The following is a 17,164-nucleotide window of genomic DNA, read 5'->3' as shown; positions in this document are numbered from 1 at the left end:
AAATACAGCAAGTCTTCATAAATGCAGAGAGTTAAAGAGGTTCAAAAACTTTCTTAAATAGTTCTGCATGTATTCTTTTCAGGATAGAAATTATTCAAGATGGTACACCCTACATCACCAAAACAATTTCACTTCTAGAAAAAAAATGTCCAACAAGAAAGGTGAAGAAATGTGATATTCACGATTGCTTTCTCTAATCACTCTTCTTAAATGGAGGGAGGCTTGTACTATTCCTGGTTTACTTATGTCACAATTTTAAGCAAAGTATACTCATTTAAGTATCTAGAGACTGATTTACAGTTTAACAGACCACTGGATGCTTTCAGAAAGATATTTCAAAGAAAGTAACAGAAAGTAACACAATATGGATTTTAGAGAGTTGTCATGCTGCACTGGAAACATTTCTTGTTTTATTATTGTGAAAAACTCCAGTTTTTATACTCTTAATTGTAATTTTACATCTAAGATTAAAATAACAGATAGATTTGGTACCTCTTTTCTATTAAAAATAATCACATTTTTAATAAAAAGAAATACATATCAATATATTAGACTGGCAGATGAAGAGTTGTTTACATTTTGGGGGTTTTTATCACTGATCCTTTATATAAACAGATGTCTGATGGAGACAATTCAGATGAAAATAAAACTTCTAATTTTAGCATTTAGTAGTGTGATAAAGATATCTACCAAAGCACCAGCATATGAAAGCCAACAGTCCTTGTAAATGCTTGTTTTAGATAATATTAATTTAACGTTTATTTTATGATCAGTAAATAAACATTTAAAAATATGTTTAATAAATTCGTATCCCTTATTTTTGAGAGGGAGATTAAGTTTACATTCACCCACATTTTACCTTGACCCATTAAATTGTGTCTAAAATTACTGACAGGCAGACGATCTTCTGATCTTTAATGACTTTAGTTCCATGCATGCTCCAGCCATCACCAGACAATAAATGCACACCCACACTGCAGTTCGCAAAGAATTTCCAAAGCTATTTTTAGATGAGCTGACTTGGATACCAGAAGCATCTTACACAGCATAAGCTCATGTGGGCTAATTTTCTCTGCTTCAGCAAGGAAAATTAGGCTGTGAGGAGGTCCAGACTGTAAGCTCCCAGTACCCAAGGTACCTCATGTATAATATCCCCTGTATTATTTCTCCTATCTTGCAGAATGTAGCACAGCCGTGGCTGGAGGAAATCAATCAGTCCCCCCGTACGACAAAAATTTAAAAAATGGTTCCACGTCAATGACTTCACGTGAATGAACATGCATTACCCCATCCTTCTCACATAATTTTCTTGGGGATGCTGCACACTTATTGAACCAGATGACCCTAGTAAGGTCTGCAGAATAACACATCTATAACATTACAAACAAGAAGTTCAAGTACTCAAACCAGTTTTCTGAAAGAGGAGTTGAAGACAGACAAGTCTATTCTTTTTCTACTTCCTTCTGAAGAAGACATTATTTAAAGGAAAAGGGGGACAGAGGGAACTACCTGCTCTATATGCAACACCTAGAACAGGTGGCATTACTAGCTTCCATAATTATTTCTGAAGTCTCTGCTAGTTCATTCTTACCAAAGTGAAGAACAACTTCATTCTTCTTAAAAGTAAAACATTCAACTGTGATATACATACACAGATGTAAAAGCAATTAGACAAGCAAAAGGAGAAAAAAATCCCCATAAATTAACAGTATACTTAGATTAATTCATTACTCAGTGAAAGCTTTTTTATTGTCTTTATGGTATTTCAGAATTTAACTTAGTTTAAAACAAATTACTCAGCCAACATTTTTGAAGGATATTAGAAATTTCAAGTTAAAGTTTCATTTTTGAAGGATATTATAAATTGTAGGCATGTCAATGTCAATTGATAGTTTTTATAATGGAAACAAACACTTCCTATAAACAACTCCTTAGCATTCCTGAAAAAAAATCCTGAACAAGTGAAAGTTTCCTAAAATGTCACAAATGGCCAGAATGATACACACTGAGACCTCAGGATAGTGAGATAATGTGCATCTGACCCAGCTTGTTCAAAAAGACTGTAAGTACTGTATAAGTCAATAAAAACAGTTATATGTTTCTTATTTCAATGATTCCAGCATGAATACTACTATAGTCCTTTTCATTTTCTTCACCTAGTCCATACACAGTCATCAGTTTATAGTTTATAGCACAGGTGATGATAATGCCTGTGTGTTTATTATAAATCCATGCCTTTTGATTACTAAACAGAATTTAAGAATGTCTGTATCTTGCAATGATGAAGAAGTCCAGCACCTAAGGACCTGTAATGCAGAGCTGACTCTGGCTGAAGCATGGTGTTTTAAAGCCAGCCTGCAGCCAAGGATTACGCCCATGCTGTGTGTCATACTGACTCCATGAAACATCTATTTTCCAAATGCCAACAAGAATGGCATTTCTCATGGATTTTCCTTCCTTTCTCTGAAATATCCTGCCTGATGATCAGAGGTCACCAAACTAAAATACTAGGAAAAAAACCAAAATCCTGTCAGTTGCTCAGTATAGTTTATGAATTACAAGATGCTATGCTAAAGAACAAGACAAAAAAGAAAATAAAATACATCATAATAGCAGCTCCCAAGACTGAGGGAAACAATTCTGACAGCATGCAACTTTTAAAGCTGAAGAGCACAATCTGGAATAATACAGCAGAAGAGTGTTCCCATAGCATACACCTGACAAAATCTATTAAAACAGATTATATACAAGTCTAATGGGACAATCATATGCTTTTAAGGCATGGTTCTAAAATTAAATTTTCTGTCTTTTGACCCTATATGATTTTCAAAACCAACAAATAATTTTTTTTCTATTTATACAATAGCTACTCCAGGATAGGACCAGATGCTCTGCCTATATGTTCTATATTAGGCACATGGCCATCCATAACCTGAAAAAGGAAAAAAATGAGCTTATATGATGTAATACTTTCTGTAAACTTAGCATTTGTTGCCTTCACTTGCAATCTCCAATGCTAGTTGAATGATAGCACAAATTTCTTCTCCATAATACATAATCTAGGGAAAAATCTAAATTATGTGAAGTAGAGAACCCCACTAAACAATTTCTTCAGAAAATGTCAGAGTTATTAGACTCTATATAACTTAGATAAAGGAGTATAATACATGCAGATTAATAATTCCTATTGGGACTGATGGTGAGACATTTTTTGTCTCAGATTATCATAATTTCCAATTTTTAATGTGAAAGTCCATCTGTGTACTTCTAAGCACCATCAAGCAAGGTCTAAGACAGGACAATGAAACTTTCACATTGAATAATATCCATATAGAGGTATGTATATACACAAGAAAGTTGCCAGCATCAATAACAGGCACTAAAATTAGTTTGACTTTCAGATGAACCAGAACTTGTTTAAACAATCTTCATATTTACAAGCAGGCAATGAAGAAAGATGAGAGATTAGTTTTGCCCCTAAATAAACAAGATTGAATAATGGGTCCATGAAGAATTACTGTCTATTTTTCAATATTAGCAAAGAACTCAATTTCTTATGGTAAAAAAATATGTAGATTTAAAAATTACTAATCCCAGAGTTTTCAAACCTATGATACACTAATAGTTGTAAATGCAGATTACTTTACTATCCTGAATAGATGAATTAAAAAGTACACAAATGACTGTGACTGGCAGTTAAAACTTTAAAAAGAAAGTCAGTGAGTAGTTACCATGAAGCTGAAGATCATAAGATAACTGACAATAATAGATCAGTAAAATTTAAAAACAATAGATATTACATTAATAAAACAACTGTAATTTAAAACCAAAAACATACCTATGCTGTAGGTTTGAATGAACCAGTCTATACACAGAGAAATGCTTCCCATGAGATTAGATTGTCCTTTAATATTTCCTTTCAATGACATAAAAAACCACATCATAGTGGCTCTTGCTGAATGTAGGCCCTTTGCCATGGTAGTTCAGGAATTCCATCCTTTGGACAGTAGAAAAAATTTCTAGAGTATTCCCATTACATGTTCTTGCATCTCTAATGCTATGTAACTTGTTCATAACAACACTCCCAATACAGACACTGTCTTCCTCCTACTCTTTAGTACTGCGATCTGCTTTTTCTTCTATAGTATCTTTCCTACCTCTGCTGCCATGACTGCCTTCTACTAATGAATGCTCTTTTCTGGTATCTGTATCTGTATCTGTACCTGTAACCTCTTGTCTCTTTATGTCTTCCACTTCTTTCTTTCACATCTGTGCCTCTAATTTAGAACTTTATTACTTTCAGTATGATTCCTCTGTTATTCCTCAGTCACAGCTCTGAATGCTGACTACTGCCTCCAAAAAACGCCAACCCTTGCCTACTTTCTTTTGTGTTTTCTCTCCATTTGCCCTTTTATTACACCATCCTGAATGTCATCGTCTTCGAATTTAGGTTAAAAATCTTTAAATATCTCTCTTCATTTTCAAGGGACCACCCACCCTTATTAGCTCAGCATCCTCTAAATGATACTTGTTTTTTCACAGTTTTTTATCTAACGGGAACCAGTTTCTGACATACATAATTTATATAATCACAAAGTCTTTATTTTCCATGCCCACAATCAAAGCACAAATTTTAGTACATAACTCAATGTAAGAGGACTATTATGGAGTGATATGCTCCACTGACCATTTTCTGCAGACAGGGATGAACCTTTTTCATTCCATTAGCTCCCTACAAATGAGAGCATTGCTAGTTCTCCTAACCTTCAGCCTAAAGTGTCTTTACTTCTCCATTCTCTCTCAGCTTTGAGTCCAAAAACCTATGCCTCCTTCCACCCAGCCACTTTTCTTTGATCCTAATTCATGTGCTATGAAGATGCATCTGCACATAATAATAGCATCATTAATGCATTAACCCCTTGGCTAATCCCCTTTTTGCCATGTGCATAAGAAGGTCCTATTTAAGCCATTTAACTGTGTTTTCAAAAGCATTTAAAAACTCGGCTATTTATATGGCATTTTATGAATTACACTAAGGCCTATTCATGTCTGTAAAGTGCCATGCTCCTAACTGTTACTCCGTAAATGAGCAGTAAGATAGAAATAGGAAGAGCAAAAAAAAAATCAAACTTCAGGTGATTACAAGTGAGAAGAGAAAAGCAATGTTATACAGGATTAACATTGACAATAAATTTACTTTTATGGCTACTGTAAATAGGGAGTTTTGGAGGGTTGCTAAGAATTTGGTTTAGCTGGGACCAAACATATATGGTCTTGACTGCAGCTGTGTTCATGGTCCAAATGGGAACAACTTCATACTGGAATGATGTTGCTGACTGTCTGACCAGAACTGCAACACACTGTGTGATAAGCCAAGGGAGAGCTGACAGCAAGGGCGCTGTGATACTGGGAGACATGGTTTACTGTCTTGTATGTGGATTGGAAAAATATAATTTTCTGATCTCATGATATGACTGGATTTGTAGACCTGAATCAGAAATTGATTGATGGAGCAGTCTGTTTAGTGGCCCGTAGGAGAAGAAATAACCTTTGTTTTGGTTTTGAGCAGAACAACAGATTTGATTTGAAATGTCAAAAAGCCAGTCTGTAACAGCAGTTACAGTACACTGTATTTAAACCTTTTTGGGCAAATACACACGACTGTGTCTTTGCTCAAAAAATGGCACCCAACTTCAGCAACACTAGCTCTGATACATATGAAGACAGCTTTGAACACCTGAGATAACAGCATTAAATGCCTAGAAGCAATGCAAAGGCAAGGGGCATTTTGTGGGAGGCAGAAAGCAAATGATCATTTCAGAGAACTGATACACCAAGCAGAACTAAAAATAATTCAATAGGAGTGGAAAGAAAGCTTCTAAAAGAAAGAAGGGATCATTCTGAAAGTTAAAAATAGTATCCTAAACTGTGGTAAGTAAGTTACAAAACCCAGGGAGGCAAGCCAGAAGGGAGTTGAGCAAAAGCCCATGCTGTCATCAAAAGCTTACAATAGAATAATAGGTTTTCAAACATATCAGGAGGAGGTTTTCTGCTTGAATATTCGTATGGCTAGAAGAATATTACTGTGCCAATGTCATGGGTTTTTTGCTGGTTTTGTTTTTTGTGGTGGTGGTAGTTTTTTGATTCTGAATAGGATGTGGAAAACTTGAGGAAGTTCCTACACTTGCAGTTTTCTTAAGAAATGCCTCACTAGAAAATCTATCTCAAAATAAACGTAAAAAACTTGTTTGAGAAATAGAGGAATAAAAAAAAATTCCAGTACCAAACTATACCTGTTTCAAAGCTGAACTAATTAACTGAACCACTAATTGTAGTGTGCAACCTACTACTTAAAGCCTACTTAATTAAGGACTAGAGAGCAGTAAATGTGCCACTCATCTTTGAAATGTATTCCAGGGAGTGCCTGCAAACAGGTGAATCTCAAGACTACATCAGACCAGTTAGTGGATACTATAATGAAGAATAGAACATGTGTACAGATGGATAAATTGCTTATACCTGGTAAAAGTCAGCCCATCCCTGGTAAATGGAAATAGTTTATGAAAAAATTATCAATTATCATGTTTATAAGGGAGATCTGCTTAATATAGTCTGCTCCAATTTTCAAAGTTTCTGACATAGTCTTTCACGAAAGCCTTGTAAAGAAGCCAATCATGGTGGAAAAGAAAGAGTCGCAACACAGATAAATCTGGCTGCAGCACAGGAGTCAGTTTGCATGGTGCATGCCACAGAAATTCCACAAGGAGCCAAGTGTTTAACTTTTTCATGGTTGCTGAGGAGAGGGTGAGTCAAATGTGAAATGAGACAGTTTGCTGATGATTCAATAAGTAATAAAGCCAAGAACTGATACTGCAAACATCAAGAAGGCCCTAATGACTGAACTCCTGTGCATTTAAGGTGGTTAATGAAACTCAACAGATATGAAGTTATATATGCACAGGAATCTCAGTTTTACAGTACTGGTGAAGTGATGGGCTCTGAGTACATTACTACCAGTTATGCATGAAATCTTGAGGCCTTAAATAGGTCTGGGAAAAATGTATGTTCAATAAGGACTAAAAATGGGGGAAAAAACTAAACAAATTCAAACCCAAAATAAAATTTTAAAAAAACAGCCTTGGGTTTAAGCATTTGTATTAAGAATGAAAATAAGAGTAATATACTAAGCAATGGACATAAATTCATGGTTTGCTAATGTGTTGAAAACTGTATGCATTTCTTATTTCATCCCTCTTTTTTGTAGAAAAAAAAGATACAGTAAGATTGAACTAGGTACAAAAATAGATGGGATTAACTATGGCTGGAAAAGACATGTCAGAGCAGGATGTAAAAGAAGTCAGCAAAATCTGGAGTAGTGTGGAATTAGAGAGAAGGAATCTACTTTTCAACCATCTCTTCCAACTTATGAGTTGGTGGGCCTCAAGCACAGAGCAGAGCAACACATCAAAGCCAAAAAAAATTGCTTCATGCAAAGTGCAGTAAAGTTATCCATCGCTGAAATGCTAAAAGTTTATGTGGACTTAAGTGGAGGATGGACAAGTTCATGGAAGAGAAATCCTTCATTAACTAGTATATGGAGGTTTCCTCTGTTTATAGGAAGCTGTGAGCCAAAAGTTGTAACAAACTGAATCAGAGAACATTCTGAATTCGAAAGCACTCATGAAGATCATTAAATCCAAATCTTAAGTGAATAGCCTGTACAGTGATCAAACCCATTGCCATGGTATTATTAGCACCATGCTCGGACCAGCTGAACTAATCTCAGTGTCTGAGTGACTATCCAGGGATATTTTGATACGTTGACTGGCTTTTGAATGCTTGCTACACCAGAACATTCTTCACTATAGTAATCAAAGAAGAAGTTGAATAAATAGACTCAGTTTTTTAAAAGTCTGTTCATTCAGTAAACTACATATGAGATAGTCTAAGTCCTCAGATTTCACAGTTATAATATATTGCTTAAGTTTATTATGCAATATTAAGGATGGCATCTACAAATGTCTTCTTTATTTTAATACATGGAGAGTTACTAGTACCATCTACTGTATCTAGTTAAGTCATCTTAGATTGAGTCAGAATACTTAAAATTAGTGCTACTTACATACAGGAGCAGAAGCCTTTCCAGACAGATCTAAATTAAATGCATAAAGAAAAAAAATCCATAAATATTCCCTCCAGTGTTACTTCTATTTTACCTAGTATTTGTCGTATGTTATTGCTTTCCACATATATATCTACTCAATTATTAATAAAAAAATTATTAAGATGAAGTACTGGCATTTTTAATGCCTTTTGTTGACATCTCCATTACACAGCTATCTCAAGGCTAAACAGATTCTGACAATGGCACTTTATGAGAGAAATAAATTGCCCTTCTGTAATTTTTTGCTTTTGAACATATTGTTTCATAAGCTAACTTAAAATATCAGCTTTAACAAAATCTTTACTTCAAAAATACACATGAAAATCTACCTCTCACATGGTCTTTTCTTTTTCAATAACTTCGCAAATAGAAGAGACTGCATCTTTCAGGTTGCTCTGAGGCATATCAATGGCACCACCTACATGGCAGGTATCACATGAAATTACACAAATTATGCTCTACTTGGCATCTGCCATGATTTCAGTTTAAAACAAAGTTCAGCTTCTCCCACATAGCATCCTGATTAAACAAATAAACTATGGCGCTGACTGCAAATGTACACACCAGAGAGTAAAAAATTAGCAGATACATTGGCCAAATCTATATTTAATTTTAATTAAATTTCATTCTGTAGCTCAATTAATCCACAACTCCAAATGTCAGCAGGGCTTAGGCAAATGGAATGACATCTGCTAGACTGCATGCTGACTGTAAAACCTTCACTGCATGCTAGAGCTCTGGAAAAGTACCAGGAGCAAAAGAAAAAAGAAATGTTCCCAATAAATATATATCAATGTGCAAAAGTCTAATTTCAACAGAACACAGGAAAGGTACTTGACAGCAAACCTGGGTAAATTTCTTCATTTTACAACTCTGGCTAATAACAGTGCATAACTAAAACTGAATACAGTGTTGTCCATTAGTAATAACATATTTACAATTGAATTATCTTGTTTTTAAGTAATCTGCTACGAGATATCTTTGTAGCATCCTTTGTAACTAAAAGAAATCATACTGTGAACACTCAGTGTTATTTCTAATATAGCTATGTATCTGCATAGAAGTATTATGGAGAAGTTTCTGCTCATGTTTGAGAGCTGTAGGAAGACATTATTTTTGTCACAGAGAAAAACTGATGCACATTTTTAACAGCATTAAAGTACTTCAATGGTAATCTGACATCTAAATATGCTTACAGTGCTAGCCACATGACAGGTGGATTAGAAGAGAAGTTGGGGAATTTGAGGGAGGGGAAAAAAAAGACACTAACAGTGAAAGCAACTTTACAGATTTTCTGAGTCACATTGCCATATTGGTATCTGTGTTAGTAATTCATTTATTTTTATTTCTTTTTTTCATTCCAGAAGATTGGCCCCATCCTAGCCACAATTTTGGACTGACTATAAAGACAAATGACAGATAAAAACAGGTAGGGGTAAGGGACGAGATTAGGGAGAGGTTTCTGCAATAATGGTTGTGAGGTAAACAACTGATTATTGATATTACTACTCAATTCAATGGACCGTATTTAAAATACACAATGAAGGCAAAAAGCAAAAATGAAAGGAAAAGCCTGTATGCATTTCACAGTACTTTATGAATAAAAATGTATTAAGATGTCTCAATTTTCCAAATAGTGACCATGGCTTTGATAAAACAATATAAAATAATGCTGAGTTGCAGGATACTGGATGCTTTGTCATAAGAGCTGATTCTGCAAATACTTAAGTCAGTCACATAATGTGTTTACAGGACACAGCCTGTCATTTCTTTTTCAATGTACTCATCTCTGTAATTATTTCCTTCCTCTATTGGTAACTAAAACATTGAGCATTCAAAAAGTGAAATAGAAGCTTCCATGTTTTTTCAAATTACCATTACAAGTCCTTCCAGCACTATTAACTGTGGTTTGTGCAGCTCTTGAGTATTTTTGATGGTTGCAAAATTATCAAGTGAAGCAAGGAATATATAAAATTATGTACTGAAAATTTAACTCCATTCTTCAAACACCTATTTTTTATTCAGGTGGGTAGATTATATGGCTTTAATAAAAGTGCTTTCCTATAATGAGAACAAAAACTTTAAAAAAAACCCAGAAGATGCAGACACTTTCGAGGACTACATCCTGTCATATAATCCAATTATTTCTATTCCTTTCATCCTTTTGCCCGTAAGTTTTGGGTTTATTTTATATCAAATGCATTCAAGAGATATATTTAAATTTCAATCACTGAACTAAACAACTGTAAATGTGATTATACTCAATTTTTATTATCATCATTGCATAATTAACTAAAGTACTGTTTAATGTTCCTAAACCCACTTTTCTCTTTCCTTTATTTTTGCTTTAAAAATGGCTGCTCTTGTTGTTACAGAGAACATTCCTCTAAAATATGAGCCTGCTTTAGAGCTAGTTGTATCTGTTGATACTATTCAACTTAGTTTAAACAAATTTAGGATTTCTATCTAACGGAGTAATTCACAATGGCCTAACATTTCAAAAATATGGCTTCACTATATTTTATGTACCTGTTAGCAACATAAGTTTTTATTTTTATGACTATATGCAAGGGCAATATCTTCAAACACTTTAAAGATGTATCTTAGAAAAAATCATTAGAATATCCTTAGATGCAAACAATATATTCTTACAACTATAAATCTGTGCAAAGCATTTAACTATCAGGATTTTATCCTTGAGGCCATATGAAGACATAATTAACAGTTTACAGTATTGTCTATTGAATTCAAAAGACATGGGCCCCAACACCCCTGAAATCAATGCTGAAAGATTCATGTCATTCACGTCAAAAACATTAAGGTTTGACCCCAGAATGTCTAAGTTTAACTTTCAGGTCTATATTAATCTAATTCTTCTGTCTGTAAATCTACACCCTCATTCCCACTGACAATGTCAGACGATGGTACATTCACTATTGAAATAACTGTGATTTGGGTTTTTTGAAGGAAATGAATGTGATGTCATGAAATTACCAGGCAGAACAACTTGGAGCTTAGCAACCACAAATGAAAACAAATGTAAGAGAAACACCTATCTTCAGATTTAACTCCCAGAAGATCAGGTGACAAATTTCCCAGCCTGGGCGCCTTCGTGTCACTGCATACGTACATCCAACTGGGATCCAAACTGCGCCCTCCCGCACCATATACATCCATATTAAACATAATGCTATAAAAACACAGTGCTCAGGAACACGGATTTTATGGAGCACAGCGTGTCCCAATACATGCACAAAATAAATGCACTACTGGAACAGCAGCTAAGATAGTTAACAAACCACTTTCATTTTTACCTTGTATCAAAGCACTGCAGTACACATAAATTAACATGTTCAGCTATTCAGCCTCCTCTGTGACAGTCAGCAGATTGCTGATTAGTTCTAGGCACCAAGTACAATCTTCAGATGTGTGCCTAGTTCTCTTCCTTAAGTAGGAAAATTGTGAGCTATCCAAGTGATAGGAATCACTGGATCATATCCATCCTCATTGCTCCAGCCATCAGCAGATGTAAAGGAAGAATCTATTAAAGCCTACAAGAGCAGCAGTGTCTACTCAAGTGAATACTCACAGGTCTTCAACTTTTGATATCCAAAAAGCTGCCCCACTATGTCTCCTGCTGTTGGTGTCACTGTAAAATTTCAGATAATGAGGTAAGAGGTAAGGGGCTCACGTGGGTTCTTTATACACCAAGATGAGGAACATTAATTTTAATGCTACAAAGATGGGAGTACTGGTACAGACAGCCACTAATCAATTCCGGCTGCTCTACTGTCCTGGAATCTGGAACGAGAACTCTGTTACAAACACTGCAAGTACAGAGCAGTTCCCCATGTTCTATTAGTGCGAGGGGGCATGGGGTTCTAGATAAAGAGGGGGTTAGAAGAAAAAAAATGAAAGCAAGATACTTCTCTGCAATAACTGCAAAATAATATTGCTCAGGGGGAAAAAAGGTTAATAAAAATGTTTCTGGAAAGTAGTCTGGTAGGTTCATCAAAGCGATAATTCTGCGCTATCAAGGTCAAATTCCCAAACAGATTTTTGGTTTTACAGCATAATTCTACTTCCTAGTTTACAATTGATTAGAGAAGATGTAACTTGTGAACAAATAGTAATGCTTATTGTTCCTTTTATTTATCCTTTAACTGTGTGGACAAGAGAGGTCATGTAAACTAAAAATTAATATGGAAAATTAAAAACTTTTGCATGAAATGTTTTCCTATTTTTGGTCTTTTGTGAACTTGTCTTTTTATAATGATATAAAGGAATGATGGAGATCATGGCTCCAGGTGCTTATTTTTCCTATGTAAATGATGTTTAATATTCTGATTTTACTTTTTCAACAGAAAATAAATTTCTCTAAAGTTATTTTGAATGCAATAATTTTATTTTCAGATTTTGTAACAAACATATCTGGAAGAGCTACACTTGCTACTAGGCATGCAGGTACCACACTGCCATTTTTATTGATAAGATGGGCAACTTTACTTCTTAGTAATAAAATTCAGTAATGATTTCCAAAATACTAACCCTATTAAAAAAACTTCAGAAGGACTATTTTATATATACAAAACTGAATTCAAGTTTTAAAAATTTTAATACTTAAAATGCATAGATCTTTTCAAACCATGAACCAAATTTTAAAACGTTGGAAGGTAAATATTAAAAGAAAGGTTGCATGCTACAATTCTCTAAATTTTTTTTCCAGTAAAAAAAACCTGATTTTTAAAACAAAATTAACACAAATACATTTCATAATTACTAATGATAACATTTGTGTACTGGTTAAAAGTCATACCTAGAATCTAAAAACTACATTAAAAACCTGTAATTCACCTCTCCTCCAATTCCATCATTATTAGTAGTACAATTAATACAATTGTAGCATCTAACATTTAGTAGGAAACATACAAATCTTTACAGAATGTCATAACCAAGTATAAATCTCAAGCCATCTAAGTATGCATAAACAAGAACATAACAGCTAATGTGTAAGCTTTTCTCTGATTAGATTTGAATCCTAGATTTGACTTCAGATTTTTCATTTAGATTTTTTTTTCTCCAAAGGAGAAAGGAGTGGTTTTTAATTTTACTTTGTGAGCCATGTTCTAACTCAACAAGTTGTGCATATTTCTAGACAGACAAAGCACTTCTAATCTACCTACCACTGACTGTCAAGTTTCTGCCACTCTTAGTGTGAAAATCAGAAGGAATATCACAAACTGATGCACAAAGTAAACACCTAATTTTCAGTTTCAAACTCACCATGTAGCTGCCATTATGCATTTTCTCAAACTACTTTTTACAGTAAATGTACATATGTAAGAAAAGAAAAAACAAAAATTATTTTAATGCACTATGTGAAAATGGAACTAAACTATTCACAATAGGTTAAAAAATATATAACTCTCAGACTGACTCCACAAGTCATTGCCCTTTAATCAGGATAATGTCTTATTAGAGTTAGACCTCTAAAAGAGAATCCAAGCAGGAAAGGAAAAAAACCCAAAAAATTTGAAAGGATTTCTGATCTGTAGACAACAAGTTTATTACTGTTTAAAGGAAAATTATATCCATATCTTTCAGACTCTGATAACTTTACTCTTTTCTTCCCAACCAGAATTAATTTTTCTTTTTGATTTGCAAAAAGAAAATCAGGTTCAAGTAAATTTTCACAGTGGAATCATGTGAAAAGATGCTGTTCAAAAGCTGAACCTTTGGTCTTTGAATAACAGGTAACTTTTATCACATCTGCCCTTCTTTAAAAATATAGGTGTGTATATATGTGTGTATTCCTACACATATCATTTGAAGTCAGTAAAAAGGTATTCAAGTACTATAAAATGTCTAAAATTACTAGTACAATGAGACTATAAGGCACAGTGCTACACATTAGAAGAGTCAAAAAGATCATCAGTTTGAAGCAAAAGCAACACTCATAGAACTCTGAGCAGAGTGAACAAAAAAAAAAAAAAAAAAAAAAAAAGATTTAAAATTCTGTTTACCTCAATGACCTTCTCAGCTTTCATTTTTACTGTTCATTTTGAACCTTCATTCTTTACAACAGCTTCTCATCATGAAACAATCTGCTTAATTTTATAGCCTGGATGTATGATGAAACAGAGTCACCCATTTGTACTCACAGTAGAAAATTATTCACTTTGTTCCAATAACTGAGTGCAAAGATGTCAAAGGTTGTTGTGTTATAATTAATTTATTCACAGAAAATTCTTATTCATACCTAACATATTGCAACATAGTGCATCATCAGTGGACACAGTATCTAGAGATTGCTTGGAGAAATTAGCTGTACAGAGCTCAAATTGAGGTGAAACTCCTAAAATAATGCAAAAGCAAGGAATGATCACATTAGCATTGTAGTCATGAGAGACTTCTAAAGAGAGAGACTTTAAATATTTCCTCCATGTTAGAGCTGTGACCTGTACAAAAAACCTGACATAAAAAGACTACCAGTCCAACTGCAGCAAAGTTTTCATTATGAAAAAGGCAATATAAAAGAATTTATGCAACAACCCATTTTTTTATGCACAGGTTCTGAGGACAAAGAACTTACCAGAACCTTTGTGACCCAAAGTCTGCTATCAAAGCTATGCAGGCAGACCTGTCCTTTCCCAACATGGAATTTGTTGGGTTGTGAGGATGTCCTTCATGCAGGAAATGGACAATGTGAATATGGCTAGCAGACAAGAATTCTCTCCAGTAGTAAGATTCATACACTGACTATTACGCCATTTTTTCCCTGTTTCTTTTGAATAACTGTTAATAATGCTTATTCCAACCTCGAAACTGTTGGCTAACTATGCCGAGGAAGCACAAGAGCTTGCAAAACACTCATTGCAATTCCATGTAAGTACACCAACCTTGCAAAAAAGTGTTTTATATAGAACAAGTACCTTGCATTACAGATGCTATCACTTCCCCAGCTGTAAGAATAAAATATTATTCTGTCTCCAGAGGTTTATCTGAAGGATCTTTCTAACAAAACCAGATCCAAATAAAACATTGGATACAATTAAATTCAAATGAGTGACTCTGGACTACAGTCCTTGAGCTGTGTTGGGCACACTACATGGCGTTCACATACTCTATTACATGAGAAAGAAAAACATGCTGGAAGACTTACTAAGACTTATTAGAACTACCACAAATTCTTTCTACTGAGGGTCAAATATATATCATACACCATCAATATGCCAGCTTCTTGCTGGACAATAAATGAAAAGTAGAAAACCTAAAGTTTCTTAAAATTGTATTTTTAACCATACTAAAAGCAAAATATACAGAAATACAAATTTCCTGAGGATTTTTACAGAGATATATTTGTTTGGGGCATGATAATGACCTCATCAAAACACATTACTCTCCAAATTAATAAATAACTATACAACTATAATCTTAGCCTCTGAATATACTCTTGAATTGAACAACAAAAGAATTACATTCATAAAAATTATGTAAGGACAAATTGATTCTGTTATATTGTATGTTCAATGTGACAAAAGGATGTCTCAACTGTAAATATACAGGTTTTATTAAAATAATGAAGTAAAATTAAATAAATGTTAAAGTACTTTGAAACCTTGTTTATGTTATTAATAGTACCATGAAAATAATACCATTAAACATGGTATGTAATAAAACACATTTAAATGTCTGAGGTATAAAGGTTATTTCTCATTTATACTCTATTAGATTCTTCCCTTTCTTCCATAACACTGTTCATCTGGCTTACACTTCATGCTCAAGTCATGCAAATTGGAGCTGACTCTCAATTACACAAAGTCTTTCTCCAAAGATGACAGACCAAATACAGTAGAGATAAAATACATCAAGGTTTAAAATAGGTCCGTTCAGCCCCACTGCCACTTCATCATGAAATGATATAATTCACTGATGCCTCTGCCTAGCCTAACATATGTTCTATTCACAGCCTGCGTCACTCTTCATTTGTAATTCTTTCCCTTTTTTTCCCCTCATCTTGTAATACTTTGCTTGGTTGAAGACAAATACTGAAAGGAAAAAAGAGTATTATCGTATGATGACCTGTTCCAGGGTGTTAAGTCCCTGTCAAGGTTTGATTTTAACATGGGGTATTGATGACAGTACATGAATTCAGGCATCATGTCTGGAATTAGACTATATTAATTATCACTTGAGTGCAGTAGGCATGAAAGTGCTGTTTCATTGACTAAAAGGATTTGACTGAATAAAATCCATTTCTCATCTGGTTGCTTATGGATAAAGACATTTTTTCTCTTTGCAGTGAATTTTTCTTTATTAAATATGATATTTATAAGATTGAATAGACTGTCTCATTCAACCACAGATACAAATATTTTTAAACAAAAATATTAAATCTATTGTTTTGCTGACAACTGCTTATATATCTAAGTTTACACTTTAGTCATTACATAGAAAATATAAAATGTATACACAAAATGCATATGTATGTAATAAAATATTATTTTAAAATACAAAATTATGAAATATTAATTATTATTTTATTAAAAAAATTATTAATGACACATAGGTAAAAAATATCCTGTAATTTTATTTCCACTCAGGAAGAAAATGCATTTTTATGCTGGGAGTTGTACTTTATTTTCATGCAACCAAAAAATTAAGTTTAAATCATTAAAAAAACCCTAGGTCTGTATAACCTAGTTACCTAGAAAAATTGTACCTTATAGCCTTACTATGTGAACCATAACTTAGCTACAGAGAAACTGGAAGGAGATCTGAACTTTCAAGTATAAATATCCACAGAGATTTGTAAACCAGCATATGGCAATATAACTACACTAAAAGATTTAACAATGTAATTTTTTTTAAATTTATCATTTTCAATTATCACCCAGAAATATGCATTTCTCACTTTATGTTACATGCTAGATGCCTCATGTATTTGCACTACCATAGTGAAGTGCCAGGAAACATCACCACATGATGGCCATTGCACAG

The 17,164-nt window shown here is 33.8% G+C and overlaps 1 protein-coding gene across 6 annotated transcripts in view; it reads right to left on the bottom strand.

The window, feature by feature from the left end:
* KIAA0825 (KIAA0825 ortholog) overlaps positions 1–17,164 on the bottom strand; it is a 234,162-nt gene that overhangs the window by 56,337 nt on the left and 160,661 nt on the right. For 5 of the 6 annotated variants that reach the window (XM_072921924.1, XM_072921922.1, XM_072921925.1 and 2 more), the window contains one exon: positions 8,123–8,152. The exons of the other annotated variant lie outside the window; for it this stretch is intronic. In XM_072921924.1, coding sequence (XP_072778025.1) covers positions 8,123–8,152 — 30 coding nt within the window. The remainder of the gene's footprint in view (positions 1–8,122; positions 8,153–17,164) is intronic. 6 annotated transcript variants of the gene reach the window in all.

The sequence above is a fragment of the Taeniopygia guttata genome, chromosome Z (assembly GCF_048771995.1).
Source record: "Taeniopygia guttata chromosome Z, bTaeGut7.mat, whole genome shotgun sequence".
Taxonomy (NCBI): domain Eukaryota; kingdom Metazoa; phylum Chordata; class Aves; order Passeriformes; family Estrildidae; genus Taeniopygia; species Taeniopygia guttata.
Note: the sequence above shows the minus strand (reverse complement) of the source record. Positions and strands in the feature narration are given on the sequence as shown.